The 18,816-nt window shown below is 37.0% G+C and overlaps 1 protein-coding gene across 3 annotated transcripts in view; it reads left to right on the top strand.

Moving 5' to 3' along the window:
• The first annotated feature begins 1,292 nt into the window (after positions 1 to 1,292).
• The window catches only part of LOC135221704 (dorsal root ganglia homeobox protein-like), a 172,345-nt gene continuing 154,821 nt past the window's right edge, over positions 1,293 to 18,816 (top strand). For all 3 annotated transcript variants that reach the window (XM_064259477.1, XM_064259466.1, XM_064259458.1), the window contains exon 1: positions 1,293 to 1,531. In XM_064259477.1, the coding sequence (XP_064115547.1) occupies positions 1,522 to 1,531 (10 nt within the window). In that variant the 5' untranslated portion in view covers positions 1,293 to 1,521. The remainder of the gene's footprint in view (positions 1,532 to 18,816) is intronic.

The raw sequence follows: 18,816 nt of genomic DNA, 5'->3' as shown, positions 1-18,816 counted from the left end.
GACATCCTCGCCCTCCAGCTCCTGGCATCTCTCCCCTCTGGCCCCGCTCCCCTTCCCCCGACCCCCCCACCCTCATAGAAGGGAGTAATTAAATCGTGATTCTCATCTGCCTGTGATGGTGTTCTAAACACGTTACATGGCCGCCGCCTCATTAACACTAAAGATGATCTCCGCCACGCGGCTTCTCCCTCGCCAGCTGCTGCTCTCCAACACTCGCTCGCCTTCCGGCGGCGGCGTTTGAGGGAGATCGTTTTCGTCTTCGTCTTCGCCTCCTCTTCTTTTTCTTCTTCTTCCTCTTCTCCTCCTCCTCCTCTTCTTCTTCTTCTTCTTGCGCCCTTCTCTCTCCGTCGCTCCCCGTGACACTCATTCCATCCATCGCTTGTGTTCACAACGAATAAGCAGGTCTCGTAGTTATAATATCGGGACACTTCAGTGGCGGCAACGAGAGAAACAATAAAACTGGGCTTTACTCGGGATAATGTCGCACAATTCCGGTGAGGTCCAAGATATGAACGACGACGGACGAGGAGGAGGAGGAGGAGGAGGGGAGGAGGAGGAGGAGGAGGAGAGGAAGAGGGGGGAGGGGGAAGAGGAGGAGGAGGAGGAGGAAGAGGGAGGAGGGGGAAGAGTGGGGGAGCTCAAGAAGGCGTCCCCTCCTTCCCCCTTCTCATTTGGCTTTATTTACCGAGGTTTTCCTGTTGGTATTGAACTGCTGAAGGGGATTCATAGCGTAAATGGCAGGGATAATACATCGATGATGGGACAATGACGGTCTGTATTGGCTCTAGATTTGCTCCATTTCATCCGAAAATCAATGAGTTCGCCGCCCATTCTTGTTAGGGAGCCACGACAATGTCATTCCTAGGGATGCCGACACACTGACTCCAGCCGCCGAGTGCCAGCGGTCGCTAGATCTTCACTTCGCCTTGTTTGACCGTTGCCCCATCTTGTTACCGTACTTAAATGCCGCTCTCGAGGACGCAAACTTGGTAAGATATGCAAATAGGTGTCTCGCCAACGATCTCGAAAAATAATGGCACTTCAAAAAGGAGCATCATCGTACGATCAACATCAGTCCAGATTCCCTTGTTTCCCCCAACCGCAGCGATCACTCCCCTCATTAGCGGGGAGGGAGCCAATCAGAGCGCGCCAGAACCCCGCCCACCAATCAGCTCGTGGCACTCGTCGCCTCTGCGTTTGCGCGGGAAGTTTCGAGTGGCCGCCTTCCGTGTTTGCACATGGAAAGGAGGCAATGATTTGATAAGGGAAGACCATATTGGGTTTGTACCATCTGATTCTGGTAATAGAGGCTGGAGCCACATACCAGGGCGGTGGTGGGCGGCCTAGGGTGGTGGGTGTCAGTGTGGTGAAAGTGGCCAGTGCGGCGGGACAGCCCGATCCAGAGGACAACTCGCACTCAAGGTAAAAGATCCCAAAAGCCTCGTCGTGCCAAAAGGACGTTTCTGGGCCAATTTACCGTCTGGATAATAATAAGGATCCATCGGAGGCGTCTCCCCGAAAATGAACTTCGGTAAGTCTCTGCTTGTGCCGCGGGATTTCATTTCCGCTCCGTGTTCCTCTCGCGCCCTCTCACTCAGCCATTCAACTCGTTCGCCGCGGCCTCTGGTTAGTCTCAAATAATAATGATAATAATAATAATCATAATAAAACGACGTCGGTAAAGCATTTTCGGCCGAGGGAAAAATGTTATCATTCGTCGTGCTTCCAAGAGAACAAAAGTTATTTCATTAACTGATACTAAAATTCCGGTGTCATCAAGGCCGTTGTCAAGTAAAGCTCGTCAAAACATGGTCAAGTTTTGAAGGAATCCCAATTCCATGCCAACTGAGAGGAGACCGCTAACCGACCTGTGTCTATTATATATGTATACATATAAAAACGGACTAAATTCGCGCTGAAAGAATTCTTGCAAGACTTCTAATAAAACGAACGGAAGGAGTTGCAGCAGAACTGACCAACGGAATTTGGCCTCGAGTTGGAAGCCTCGGCGCTGACAGGTCGCAGCCGCTGCCACACAGCAGCGCTGCTGTTTTTCTTCTAAGTATAGATGTGATCATGTCGGGGTCTCTCTCGGCGTTCTCGCTGCCTTTTTCATCTTCTTGAATTTCCAGCTCTCGATGCTGAAGGCAAGTTATTCAGTGGTACACAAAAGAGAGCGTCCTTTAAAAGAAAGACAAATACTGATAAACCGATCTCATTGACATTAATGCCTGTCCGTTCATTTTTGTAATCTGCGGAAACAGGGGGACAACGCGACGCTTCGTGATGATTTCAGGTCGACGAGAAGTGAATCTGATTTTTAATCTCGCGAAGTGAAGGCTACAGAAAATATAATCCCCAATCTGCGAATGACTTCCAAACTGCCACTTCCCTCTCCGCAAGACTCTAGTTAAAGTAGCGAGTTAAAAATTTTGATCGATGTAAGAAATTGATTTTATTAAGTTTATCATCGTATTACTGTTGTTTCCTTTAGCTAAGACTACTTATTATTATTATTATTACTTGATTAAACCAAACTGTACATGTATTTGTTATCATTGTTTTATGAAACTAAGTCTCACATTTGTTCGCGGGTGGATTCTGGGTGGGCGCAGTTTATAAAAGAACCATTCGCCTTTTATGGCATTTGATTAAATATTATTTTCTTCCTCTGAGTCTACTTTGTCTGAAAAGGAATATTTGCTCTGTAACACTTAGACATATGTTGGGAAGGAATAAGTAACTCAAATGAACGAGAATGCAGAATAAATAAACATCTTTTCTTTTTCATACTACACAAATCAAGGCCGGTAAAGTGTTTACACTGACATTTTTTTTTTTCTGCAACACTCGCAAATATTTCGGTCATCAGGATATTGGTGGTGGTAGTGTACGAAGTGGATAAAAAATCAACGCATTCCTCATTATCGGTGATTTCTTGAGTAGACGGTAACCCTGAGATCGTGATATCCATGGCATGGAAATGAGTGCCACGGTTGTACAAGAACTTCCCTAGACAGACATCGCCTTCACTCCTCTATTGCGAGCGTTAGAAATGAGACATGACATATGTGACTGATGTCATGTCTTAGTTTGAAGAGATAAATTAAAGAATAAAAAGCGGTAATCAATGTACTGCAAAGAAAATTGTCCATATTTAATGAATGACTTAAAAATAAGTGTATCGCGGTAATTTAACAACTGTAATTCACCGTTAAAGAAAATTTCAGCCGATATCGTAGTGGGAAGGTATTTAGAATTAGCAGCGGTTGAAGATAAACAATAAAAATTGAGATATTAAAGAATAGGTGACTCAAATTCTCGTAACAGCGGTGATCGTTGCAAGATTGGACCCTCTCCGATGTCGGAAAGAGAAGCGTTTCGAGCGAAAAAGGATTCTTTGTTGAGAATCTAGGAGGATCACTCATTACAAAGATGATCTCAGGCTACCTTCCAGATGCAATGATTTCAGGAGCGGAAGAAAACACTGGAATTAGGAATAAATGAAACAAAGCACTGGTGAGTAGGTACTGACGCAGATGAGTAATCCCGGCCTCATCTCAGGTAAATTAACTTACCTTAAACTTCAGGAGTCGGCTATTCACGACTGACAGAACGCTATCGGCATGATAACCTACCCATGCAAATGGTCGCAAAGACACACGCGAGCGCGCGCACAAATATTTATCTATCTGTCATTTTATGTGTCTACCCATCATATATATATATATATTATATATATATATATATATATATATATATATATCATATATATATATATATATATATATATATATATTATATATATATATATATATATATATTATATATATATATATATATATATATATCAGTACGGGGTAAAATAGCATAACTCTAATGTAAATGTGTGTACATATAAGAATGTAAATTCACACATACAGTGTATATATATATATATATATATAATATATATATATATATATATATATATATATATATATATATATATATATATATATATAATATATATATATATATATATATATATATATATATGTATATTCAAGTATGCACCTATTTATATATGTGTGTGTATGCGCGATGTATATGCAGTTATTCATAAAAGTTATAATCGTCTGTGTTTAACAAAAGCAATGAACAATTCTCATGGGAATATATCCGGATGAAACATCTTTACCTTAAGCACATTATTCGCCAGTATCCTGCGGGATTTTCACACAATTAATTAATTTTTTATTTACAAAATATACAGAAAAAAATATTCTTGATCTCGGAAAAAATATTCTTGATACAATAAGGCAATTGGGGCAGTCGGAAAATGATCCTACTCGTGGATATGAGCTTTCATACTTATATATTTACGCGCGCATATCTGTTTGAGCACATTCCCTATATATGCATATGGAATAGTTGTGGGAAAATGTTCTTCTTGCGCAATTCGAATGTTAAATATAGGTCAATTTTATGCGTAAGATGTAACTATATTTGGGATCAAAGAGCTAAATTATGAACTTAATTGCCTACAGAAAATGGAATCACTGAATAAGCAAATACATAAATGAATATAAATATAAAATCATGACGGATAATTGAATAAACACTGCCATCGTGAACCACCGCCGGTTGCTACACAGCGTCAGTTTCTCTTTATTCTTTTTATTTTTTTTCCCCTATCATCTTCCCTTCTTTAAGGGGCGGGTCCTTTGCTCCTTCGAGGTTAAGCACCGCTTTTCTCCCTTCCCTCTCCCATTCCTGGGCTAGAAAAAGGCATGAGGTTGCCGGTCTTATTTATCCTTTATGCTGAAAATCATGACTACAATAAGTGAGGGAGACAGTGGAACAAAATTCTGACTCAAAAATAAATAAATAGAATAAAATGAAATAAAAAATAATGGAGGAAGAAATATAGCATAGAGGTCGATAATGCACGGAAAAATCGTGGCCGTCGAGAATCCACAAAAATGAGAGCGTTGGAAAATTAACAAAATGATGTTGGTCGAAAATCCACAAAGATTGACGGCGATCGAACATCTATAGGGAAATTGTGGCTGTCAAAAATCCACAAAGAATGACGGCGGTCGAAAATCTGGAGAGATTGTGGCGGTCAAATCCATAAAGAATGACGGCGGTCGAAAATCCACAAAGATTGACGGCGATCGAACATCTATAGGGAAATTGTGGCTGTCAAAAATCCACAAAGAATGACGGCGGTCGAAAATCTGGAGAGATTGTGGCGGTCGAAATCCATAAAGAATGACGGCGGTCGAAAATCCACAAAGAATGACGGCCGTCGAAAATCTAGAGAAATGGTGGCGGTCCAAAATCTATAAAGAATGACGGCGGTCGAAAATCTGGAGAGAATGTGGCGGTCGAAAATCCATAAAGAACGACGGCGGACGAAAATCTAGAGACATGGTGGCCGTTCAAAATCCATAAAGAATGACGGCGGTCGAAAATCCATAGACAACGACGGCGGACGAAAATCCAGAGAAATGATGGCCGTCGAAAATCCATAAAGAATGACGGCGGTCAATAATCCACAAAGAATGACGGCGGTCGAAAATCTGGAGAGATTGTGGCGGTCGAAAATCCACAAAGAATGACGGCGGTCAAAAATCCTTAAAGAATGACGGAGGTCGAGAATCTAGAGAGATGATGTCGGTTAAAAATCCAGGCAAAGTGACGATTGTGTGACTGTAGCGACAGGTAGAAAGAAAGAAAGAAAGGAGGACGCCATGACGGAATGACACGAAATATCATTACCTCGTATTTTCCAAAATCGTAATGTCATTTGGTCGAAAATAAGATACTTCATTTACATAGGGAACATTGCAGTTAATTACTCTGCACGCGCTCTCCCAAATTCACAGGTCATGTAATCATCAAAGGATTTATTAGGGTAACAGAAATATCTGGTAAACAAGGAGTAGTTACTACTGCGACAGCAGAATTAGGGAGTAGTAGTACTAGTAGTAGTGATAGGGACCTGCTGAGAATTAGAAATAGTTAGAACTATTTGGTGTTTTTCCTACAGTTAATGCAATTCAAACGTTTTATCATTATCATTATTGGCCGTTTGCTGGGTTTTTAAAACAATTTTTATTATCCACCATTCTAAGGTCAAATCTTTTTTACCAATAAAACATTGAATTATTTGTTCAAAATGGAATTCTTCTTTCTATCATAGCATTGCAATGTTCTCTATATTTTTATTGTGAATGTAGCCTGTTATTTTTTTTATATATATTAAAATCGTCATCTGCAGTTTATGCTGTTTCCGCCGTATGAATAAGAAAAATTTGCAAGATTCAAATAACAATAAAATTGAAATTTAAAACAGATTACGATTACACAAATACTTTTCTTGCTGCGATGAAAATGTACTGTGACGCCAGCTCTCAACGCCAGATCAATCAATTAAAAATATCCAGTGTTAACATGAGTCTATACTAAAATCTTTGCCCGAATGAAGAGCGAAGATTTTAGCGGGATCATGCCAGGCCAAATTTCATTTTAAACAGCGTCGGGGATCGGGAAATAATTACCGGCGTTACCTGAGGCCCATAGATGAGAATAGAAAAGTTAGGACTTGAGAGGAAAACTCGTTTATTGAAAAACTGGGGCCAGCTGACCATTTTATTATTCTGTTACAAGTTTTTTAGCAATCAGAGAAAAGGCTCTTTCTCTCGTGTTCGCTGGATTCGTTTTTTTTTCTAGTCTTCCACTCACTTTAAGGGCAAGTCCTCATAAGATTACGTATGCTAACAGACAAGTACATAAAATTAGGTATAATGTGCGCGTATGACTATCACCCCTGAACTAGGACCGCAAACTTTAACAGTCACATGCTCAGTACATGGGTACCACATGCGCCCATACCATGGATGGACGCGGTTATGAATTTTGCCTTTGTATACTGGAGCCGTCTTTGCTATTGGAAACAATTTTAGAGTGAAAAAACAAAACACATACTATATATATATATATATATATATATATATATATATATATATATATATATATATATATATATATACTGAGTGTGTCTCGATATGAACATCGCACCTCCTCTGAAGATGCCAGACTGGTGAATAAGGCCTACTTGGATGGGAATTATTATGTTGAGCTGTATGAGTGAAGGCACGGGAAAGACGAGTGGCGGCATTTCAGGAACGCCCTTAGGTGGTACACGGCGTTGGAGGCGATAGTGATGGTGATTATATATATATATATATATATATATATATATATATATATATATATATATACTATATATATATATATATATATAATATATATATACCTAGTACCATAATATATTTTAGATAATACATAATAATATATATATATATATATACATATATATATATATATATATATATATATATATATATATATATATATATATATATATATATATATATATATATATATATATATATATATATATATATATATGTATGTATATATGATGTATGTAAATAGGGATGTAAGTTAGTATATCATACACCAAATTACAACTACGGGGCCTTACAAGCAGAGTTTTGTATAATCCACTGATTTTACGATGGAAACTACAAAAAATTACGTTGTTTACATCATAGGAATACAGAAGAAATGAAGAAGTGAACTTATACAGGAACCGTAGACTAACCCGATTCGTTTCCAGAGGATAGAATCGGTGCTGAAGGACACAATTATGATCGGTAAAGTTATTACTCAGGACGAACTGACAGTTTCACTAAAAAGGAGGAACAAGAAAAAATGAGAGAGAGATTGACGATCCTCTGCACTGGTTGCCAGGTAGGAGTGTCGTGAAAATAATATTCGTATGAATCATTTGATTTATGAAGCCACGTCGCCATAGTTCACTGAATAACTCTTCCAATAACCACTTCATACCAGATCCTGGAGGTCTTCATTTTATCGGATACATTCCAAGGAAAAAGGAAGGATACGAATAGTTATATTAGTATTCTGCATCGATATATGTATCATCGTGGACTTTTTATCCATTCTGAGGGGAATTTGAAGAGAGATAATGAGAGGGGCTCTATCTCACCCATAGATCAACAACCACATTCGCATCCGAAATTCATAGCGTTGGCGATAGCATCTTGTAGGCGCTGGAGAGAAGGAAGATACTTCTGCGCAAAAATGTATCGATTAATGACGATATAATTCAGCTGCTACATGTCTCCGTCGACGATAACGATGGACTTCGAAAGTCCTTTTACGAAATAAGAAGGCGGTCGTTATAGAAGAATTGGTTCGGTTGTGACAAGTTTTATCGAAGTGTCACTGAGAGTTATAACAGACAGTAGTAGTAGTAGTTGTTGTTTTACATAGATAGTGGTAGTAGCAGTAGTAGAGTAATGGTAGTAGTAGAAGTGGTAACTATTTTTCTCTATCGTTGCATTATTATTATTATTATTATTATTGTTATTATTATTATTATTATTATTATTATTATTATTATTATTATTATTATTATTATTGTCTCCATGTCTTGCTGATTTTTCGAAAATGCTACCGGACTTGTAACTAAACGTAAAAAAATAATTTTCTTTGGATGTTCTTCGTCCTAAAATTCATGTCTACCGAGATTCCCAAAGTCTGCCCCAATTACGACTTTTATTATTATTATTATTATTACTATTATTATTATTACAATGACACATCTGCGGTGTCATCATACTATTGATCGCAATGTTACTCGAGTGTTAGTTTTTATTCTTATTTTCCTTCGGGTTTCAAAGAAATGTTTCGTTCCTTCCCAGATATATATATATATATATATATATATATATATATATATATATATATATATATATATATATATATATATATATATATGCACACACACACACGCATATATATATATATATATATATATATGTATATATATATATATATATATATATATATATATATATACCACATATACATACATATACATGTATATATTATATATTGTGTTTGTATAAGGTATCTATATAAGATTACATATGCATGAAAAGGGCACCTTTGTAGCAATCATTACAGAAGCGGCCCAACCATGCATATTAAACTTCTACAGCTATCTTATACAAACACAATATACACACACACACACTCACATATATATACTGTATATATAAATATATATATATATATATATATATATATATATATATATATATATATATATATATATATATATATATATATATTATATATATATGTGTGTATATATATATATATATATATATATATATATATAAATATAAAAATATATATATATATATATATATATATATATATATATATATATATATATATATATATATATACAAAATAAATCCTCTCTGCTTTAAGGCTGATTGTGCCAAAAGGGTAGTCCGTACTTTCCAGTTCTCAGAAATTCTCTAGGGATGAAGATGCTGGCCTCATGCCCTAGTCTTCATCTCAGTTGGTGGCTCTTCGCACCCTTGCTCAACTGCTATGTATGCTGTGTTGCTGAACGCGAGTCCGGTATTCTTCCCGTGATCAATGTATTTATAATTTATATTTATGTACATATACATATACGTATAGATAAAGGTATAAGCCTCGAAAGAAAGATAAACACTGGCTTCGCTGCAAGATCTTTCGACGTGAGTCGAAAGATCTTGCAGCTACTAAAGTGTTTATCTTTCTTCATGGCTTATATCTTTATTTATGCATTTATCACGTTCCAAACTTTCGTGATTCAGTTATACACATATATGTATACCTCACATACGTATATATATATATATATATATATATATATATATATATATATATATATATATATATATATAGTATATGCACACACACAAATGTGTGTACTTCTGAATGTGTATATTTTTGTGCATATGTATACCCGTAATTAATTGAACACCTCTGAAGCTAAGCAATCAGCTGAGGATGTCTCTCTCGCTGATACTTGTCATCCTGAACCTATTACAGCAGAATTTAAGACATTTCTTGAGAATCTTGATAGCTTGGGTGGAGAATTTCCTTGTGATTTCTTTCCTTTGTTTTTTTTTTTAAATGGTTTCTATTGTTTTGTCTCCATGGATTAGTCGATTCGATAGATTTTTAGGTCGTTGTTGCATCTTTGCGGACGAGCGCAACTCTTGTGATGCAGTGCCTGTTCCGAAGAGTGGCATATCTGCAGACGGTAGTAACTACAGGCCAATTTCTATTTGTCCTGTATTGTCCAAATCTGCAAATAAAAATACATGTTAAGTCACTTTAAGTGCCCGTGATGCTCTTGTCGATTTGACGTGCCATTTACGAGAGAACCTTCATCACGGTTTTGAGTGAAGAGTAATTCAAATGGATTTTGGTGCTTCTTCCGATTTAGCCAATCATAAGGCACCTATATGAAAACTTCATAATCTTGGAGTGGGTGGGTATGTTTTATGATTACTTCCAGATTTCCTTATAAGTAGACAGCAGCGAGTTATTGTTGATGGGATTTAGTGAACAAAGACCTATTGTGTCCAGTGTTCCGCAGGGTAGTATTCTTGGGCTACTATTATTTTTAGCGTATACAAGCGATACGGTTGTTGGCCTGGAAAACATGATTGTTCAGTATGCTCATGATGCAACACATGAAGCTGCCCTCAGCCTCAATCGGGAATTGTGTAGTCGGTTGGTTATGAAACTGAACTCCAGTAGAACGAAAACGTTATTGATTATTAGATCTCGTACTGATTTTCCACCTCATCGTCCCTTTCAAGTGGATGGGACTCTGCTAAATGAGTCAGAAGCGCTAATCATACTCAGTGTAACTTTGGAGAAACATCTGATAAAAGTATCAGCAAATGACACACGGATGTTAGGTATTGTACGTGAAGACTCATACATTTATAACAGTGATAAAATCAATGCAACGTTTCCTGCTCATTTGTACTTCATTTACTATAATACCATTCTCGGGTGTGGATGTCTACCTCTGCCAGAAATTCATCTCTTTTTAGACGGAATGGTTCGTTTTGGTAGGTTTCTGTTACCTAACATGAGCAGTTACGACTTGGACCACTGATGGATGGTCTCTTATATGTCAAATTTCTACAGGGTGTATTTGAACAGAGATCTTTCGCATTCATAGTTGTTCCCTGCTACTCTTATCTTGCCGAGAGCGATTAGTATTGCTGTACAACAGTACCATTACTCAGTAAATGTGCCTCGCTGTCGAACTTCTCAATTCCAGAGGTCCTTTATTCATCACACCGTTGGACTGTGGAACTTCCAGCCTCCCTGAGGATTTCGTACAACTGGAACCTCAAAGTTCAAGCGAAGAATCAATGCAGTGCTATCTTACTGCAACTCTTCTTGCATCTTAAAATTCGCCTTAAATTTCATTCTATATGTTCGGTAATTTGATAATCTATTTATTCTTTTCTAAGAACTAAAATCTCTTTCCTGTATTTCATATTACCTTCTGTTTCTTGTTTCAAATGAACACAATATTCTTTGGAATCTTGAATTTGAAGTCATTGGGCCCCGTGGGCTTATTCCATATGAATAGGATTCATCCTCTGAAAAAGAATAGTAATGGTAAATGAGAGGCGCTTGCAGAATTTCTTCTTATTCTTATTAAGGGTCTTTTCACATGAGAGAACTTTACCTTTAGACGACACCAAAAAGCCTTCTTTGCCCTTCCATTCATTTTCTCTGCTTAGCAATCTCTCCAACTTTGGTTCCATCTTACTTTTCCAATTCCCTTACTGAAATTTCATTCATAAAGACAGAAAACGACACACAGAGAGAACAATTTCGACTTTGCTTCAACACTCAAAGGAAACAGTATTTATACAGTTATTGTGTAGATTTACTCAAGGATGGCATTACCGTACTTGTAACTGTATGATGTGAACGGAAGTTTTCAACACATTCAGCCTGGAGCTCTTTCTAAACATATGGGAAACTCCACACACGCAATACCTATCTATCTATCTATCTATCTATCTATCATCTATATTATCTATCTATTCTTATCTATCTTATCTATCATCTATTTATCTTATATGTATACTATATATCTAACACCAAAGGGAAAAATGAGAAAAGGATTTGTAAATCCAGATATATAGATCACGGCTCAAGGAGAGTATAATGCACACGCAAACACACACACACACACGCATATATACTATATATATATATATATATATATATATATATATATGCCTATATATAAATATGAATATATATTTACATATACATATATGATTATAATCACTTTAGCACTCCGTGGTAATGTGATATATGATATATATATATATATATATATATATATATATATATATATATATATATATATATATATATATATATGCATACGTGTGTGGGTGTCTGTACAGAGAGAGAGAGAGAGAGAGAGAGAGAGAGAGAGAGAGGGGACGAGCGAGGCGGGATGATGGTGTGGTGTGGGGTTGTAGCTCACCAAAATACTAATATTAATGTAAAATGTTCAGGTCAAGAGCTGAACATTTTAGCGAAATCCTAATATACTTTTAGTCGAATGTTTGAACTGAGTACATTGCTACATTTCAATTAAGATATAGTATGCAGTTTATATTTTGGTATTTTTAAAATTTCTTTTGATGTTAATCAGAATTTCAGGTCAGATCGAAGTATGTTTTAAATTACACATTGGTGGTTATTATACAATGTCGGATTAGAATCAATATTATCACAGGGCAAGATCAATTTAAAGTTCGAAGGTAACAATCATCGACTAATACACACATACACACACACACACACACACACACATGCACACACAAGCACACACACATACACGCACACATATATCCATTATATATATAATATATATGGATATAAAATGCAACCCTTTTTGTATTGACCATAGTCAAGCCTCATTACTTAGCCATTTTCATTTTAATATTTCACAATCTCTATAGTTGCTATTAACTCATATACAGCCTCTTTTATTATAAGCTGAGGTGAGTGAATAAGCGCCCAGAAACGTATAAGGGCTGGTAAAAGTATTAAAGGCATAATATCATCGGAGACGTCATTGCAGACTGTTCTAAACATGGTTAGTCTCAATAGTAAGCTTAACCTTCTCATCTTAAATGTTATGAAATGAAGCCTGATTTCTATTAGAGGTTGATAGCTGGATCCGCCTGATGATATGAAATGTTTCTATATCATATCTTATATACTTGTGCGTGTGTTTATATATTTTGGTTTTCTGGGTCACGCCTGCGAGGAATATTCATTCACTCACTACCAATATGGTAGGTCTCAATGGTCCCTTGGTAACTAAGTTCAGGTATGTATATATAGCGTATGGAGACCAACAGTAGATAACGAAAACATTAAGCTTCAAAACTGTCAGTAAACCTTATTCTATACATGCGAACCTGAGGAATTTATTTCTGGTGATAGAAATTCATTTCTCGATGTGGTTCAGATCCCACAATAAGCTGTAGGTCCCGTTACTAAGTAACCAATTGGTTCCAAGCCACGTAAAAATATCTAATCCTTCAGGCCAGCCCTAGGAGAGCTGTTAATCAGCTCAGTGGTCTGGTAAAACTAAGATATACTCTCTGTATATGAGAGAGAGAGAGAGAGAGAGAGAGAGAGGAGAGAGAGAGAGCCAATGGACTCTTACCACAGGAAGATGCCTTTCTGCATGCGACCAATAATTAAACTAAAGCATTAAGAAACGCTGAATGGAGCTTCTAGTTATATATACTGTGAGCGACTAGTATGAAGTTCACAGACTCTGTGAATATGATACTGCACGCGCAGATAAGCAGTGGTGACTGGCAGTCTAGCGGCTCAGGAGAGAGCCCTTAGCATTCAGGCAAAAACCTGGAGTTCGAGAAAGACAGAAAAGAATCGGCGATGAAAATGAGTTACACTCTGTCATTAATAGCGGAACGTCTGCTCACACAAAGTGCAAAGCTATTTGAAAGTACACGTTCAATCCATGAACGTTCGAAGACGATTGTTTTTGGAATAGGGAGCAAAAGTGGTATACGCGGAAAACAAATCACTAACTGAACGCAAATTCAGCCGGTCTTCGGTCATGTCATTTAGTCTTTCCAATTGCTCTTCACAGGCTCGTCAGTCTAACTTCAGAGTTTAGTTAAGGTCTTAGCTTAAAAATCATCAGTAGAAATCTGCAATTCTGGAAATAAATTAGACGGACAAGTATTGAGGATTCAGAGTTGTAAGCTTCATGTGGAATGAAGCGTAAAGTATCGTATGACGGTTGTGGTGACTTTAATCGTAAGTCATAATTCTTGACGGAAGAAATGATGACAGATCCATGGTGGATACAATATAAGTGCCCAATCGAGTTTTCTGTGCAGCATATAACGCTGCGTGAACCGCGGTCTATGACGATTTCAGCCACGGTCCGAAGGTGCCCTGTCCTATAGCTTTACCTGTAGCGCGAAAATTGCTAACTTTAACATTAAATAAAAAAAAAAAACTACCGAGGCTAGAGAGCTGAAATCTAGTATGTTTGATGATTGGACGATGGATAATCAACACACCACTTTGCAGCCCTCTAGCCTCAGTAGGTTTTAAGATCTGAGGGCGGAGAAAAAAGTGCGGACGGACAGACAAATAGCCATCTCAATAGTTTTCTCTTACTGAAAGCTAAAACCAATGAAGCACTGTGCCCTTCAAACGAAATCAAGAAGAGAGATTCGTAACGACGTGACGAGAGAAAGAACATGTATGGCAGACAGTTTTATCCAAGAGGGCATCATACCAGGCCTTTTCATAATGCCTGTAGATGTCAAGGACACTGGTGAAGACCCTCATGCTGGTTGACCAAATGTGGATGAGAGAGAATAAAGGAGCTGACGTCGTATTTAAATGGAGGCATGCTCGGAAGATAGAACAGACATTGTGGACTTCTCCAGAGACACTTTTAACAGTTTCTTACCCAAGGTCGAAAACGCAGGGAAAATTCAGAAATGTCCTAATTTTGCATATTCATACACAGATACACAAATTATATTAAAATATGTATATGTACATATATGTACATACACATATACGTACATATATATACCCATATACATATAATATGAATACATGTAGGCACCACACACAACACACACCACACATAATATATAGTATATAATATTACAAAAGTGTATATATATAAATATATAATATATATAATATATAATATAATATAAATATATATATATACATATATATATATATATTATATATATGTATGTGTGTGTTGTGTATACATTTATATATAAATATATGTTGTTATACATGCTTACTATATATATTACTATATATATATATATATATAATTATTAGGATATATATATATATATATATTTATATATATATTTAGATATATATATATATATATATATGATATATAGTATATATATATTTATTATATATATATATATATATATATATATATATATATATAGATATACATATATATGTATATTATGTAAATATATATATATATAATATATATTATACATATAGTATATATATATATATATATATGATATGTGTGTGTAGTGTGTGTGTGTGTGTGTGTGTGTGTGTATACATCTTCACCGTTTATGTCGTGGGACGTAAATGATCTTGGAAATTCTGCCATGCCTCCCCTTCCGGTGCTTTCTCTTCCATGAATCTCCACTCATCTGCAGCCTCTATTCCACAACAGAGCCCGGGTGAGTTCATCACGTGCTGTTCTCCCAGGATTTGTGCGAAGGACATGTCCAAGCCATCCCCATTTCCCTTACATCATTATCTCATTTGCATATGGATGTTCCGTAACTTCCCTAGTGGTATCATGGATAACTGTCATACAACCTGACTCGTAATATCCTTCTTGAAGTTTTATTCTCGAATCGCCAAAATATCAAGAGACAGCATCACTGTCATGCCAAGGTTTATGTCCGTAGAGTGCTACAGAACGCACTAAACAAATACAGAATATATTTATATTTTTTTATTATAGTATATTTGGTTTCTAAATCTTATTGTTTTAATTCGCTTTTATTTTTTCGGGGGGTGGGGAGGGAGGGGGATGCGGTTGTTTGTCACTAAATTCCAGTTCAATAGAACCTACACTGGATATCACTGGTCCTAAATGTTTCTCATGCTAATGTTATTTCATCTCTTTGTGCATTGCCGGATCGCACGACATACGTTTTTTAGATTTAATTTGACTCCAATCTTTCGCTCTCTTTAGATATATGGAACATTCTATTGAGTAAGCTTTGCAATCTAGAGTTAATGTGCTGGTTACAACAGACTCATTTGCCTATTCTGAGTCCGTCAAATTTTATGTCGTTTCTCCAGTCTGCGTCTTCTTTCTCACATGCGACTAATTTTTAATGTTCCGTAAACGAAAATATTGAGATGGCTACGCGCCTGTCCGTCCGCACTTTTTCTCTCCGCCCCCACATCATAAAAACTGCTGAGGCTAGAGGGCTGCAAATTGATATGTGAACCATCCACCCTCCAATCATCAAACATACTAAATTGAAGCCCTCTAGCTTCAGTAGTTTTAATTTTATTTAAGGTTAAAATTAACCATGATAGGTGCTAACAACACAGGTCACCACCGGGCCGTGGCTGAAAGCTTCATGGGTCACGGCTGAAAGTTTCATGGGCCGTGGCTGAGAGTTATACCGCATTATAAGCTTCGTTGCTGATTACCTATACTACATATTCAACAGGAACTCCATAGTCACACACACACACACATACATGCATACACACAGGCACACTCATAAAAGGCGTCCATGGACGCTGAAAGACGATGATCGTTCGAGCTTCTGCAGGATCAGGGTCACATTAAAAGAGTGAATAGAATCTCGTGACATGATCTCACGTAAACGATGAGAGCTCATATTTGTACTCATTTTTCTAAAGGGGTTCGCTTGCATTAAGGACTATATTTCTGATAAGGAAAGTAACGTTGGAGGAACGCGGAGAGAGAACTGGAAGAGATTATCATCCGTTGGAGGATATTGTGTCCAAATTGCTCGAGGGATTTGAAGGAAAAGAAATGAAGGGCTTTTTTAATATAAAAAAATTGCATTATTAATTCTACTTATATTTCCGCTGCATGTGAACCCATAATAACAATAATATCAGTAATAATGAGCAGCCCTGTCTTGTTTATGGTATTTGGAAAAAAATGCATATTTATATATTTTACATAAAAAAAGTATGAGCGTTTGACATATGCCAAAGCTCTTGTATTTTTAATGCATGCGAAATATATTTGCGGAATGACTTCCAAAATAATGATAATGATAATAATAATAATTACAATAATAATTATGATAATGATAATCGCATCAGGGTCAACAACAATAACGACAACCCCATGAACAAATATATTGACAAAAGCTCCTCAAATTTCCAGCGCTTCAGCCTCAATTTGGATTGGCTAAATAATTTAATTCATTCACATAATTTTACACTTGAAAAACAGGATGCGACGTTACAGGAGGATATACAACATGATTCATTACCATAATTGAATATAAGAAGCTTCCTAAAGAACGTCTCTCATGTTGAAGGTGTTCATCGCTTATGGGAATGAGAGAGAGAGAGAGAGAGAGAGAGAGAGAGAGAGAGAGAGAGAGAGAGAGAGCGGAGGCGGGCGGGAGTCTCCCCTCTCGCCATGGCCGCCTTCTTTACCTGACAAGTGAAGATGACGTCCGCTAAGTTTGATGTTAATTAAGTTGAGTGAAGAGGGATGAAATGACAGCATTTTTAAAACGAATCTCATCGCTGATCACAGCTTTTTACTTGACGCACTTCTGTTTTGGGTTCCAGAAGCGCATTCCATTTCCACACGGGGTGTTCACCGAAGGGAACGTGATCTTTATTCCTCATTTTGCCGGGTCTAACACGCCCACCTTTTCAATTATAACCTATATAAAAGACTCATGTTTTTGCATATGTATCGCTTTGATAAAGATCTCGGCATAGTTGTCAATGATGAAGTATTTTAAGATCTAACAAATATCGCTTTAATTGTTGCAAATCGCGTTGCCTTTAGTGTTACAGTTGCTTGCATGCTCTCCCGGCCTCCTTCCTTCTACGGGCTTGCTGTTTTTTCTCAACGCTCTACCTGAGCTTGTTAAGGAAGCAGGCATCATCGCAAAATGATTTGACTGGTTAAGCAGCAAGAGTAATCATTAGAAAATAAGAACACTATGAGAGACGATAATGTAAAGTCAAAACTCAGTAGGATGCTGTCTAAATTTCAATTGTACAACCTGTACTCTTTCTGTTTATTTCTGTCACTCATAACAAGAAGTGACATTCCTTGCTGTCCGTGAGACGCTTATCTATTGCCGTTGAACATACTTACTTCATCAGGTAATTGGCACTCAAGCTCTTGGACCGCTGATTAGACCGCAGGTGTTTTGGTGTTTGAGATTCAAACTAATAGGTCGTGCACATAAAAAAAAAGGTCATGTATATGAAAACAGTAATCATGTCTGTGGCTTCTGAGAGATGTAGCTTCAGTCATTTATTTAAGAAATGAAGTGTAAATTGTATTGCTTTAGATGAGAGAAATATTGGGAAATCTTAGGAGATATCGTGAACGAGGCAATTTGAATGGCCTCGTGTAGTTTAGCATCTTAGTTTGACCACTGTCACATTTGCAAACGAAGAGGTTGAAATGATTTTGCAAGAAGCTGTGCCTCGGGTCATTGATGGAATTGACGAATTCTTAAACACGAATTACGACGTAAAGACGCCTTTTCGGAAAGAAATACTCACGGCTGTACTTGACCC

This window comes from Macrobrachium nipponense, chromosome 20 (genome assembly GCF_015104395.2).
Source record: "Macrobrachium nipponense isolate FS-2020 chromosome 20, ASM1510439v2, whole genome shotgun sequence".
Lineage (NCBI taxonomy): Eukaryota > Metazoa > Arthropoda > Malacostraca > Decapoda > Palaemonidae > Macrobrachium > Macrobrachium nipponense.
The sequence above is the reverse complement of the archived record's forward strand: the minus strand, read 5'-3'. Positions and strand labels throughout refer to the sequence as shown.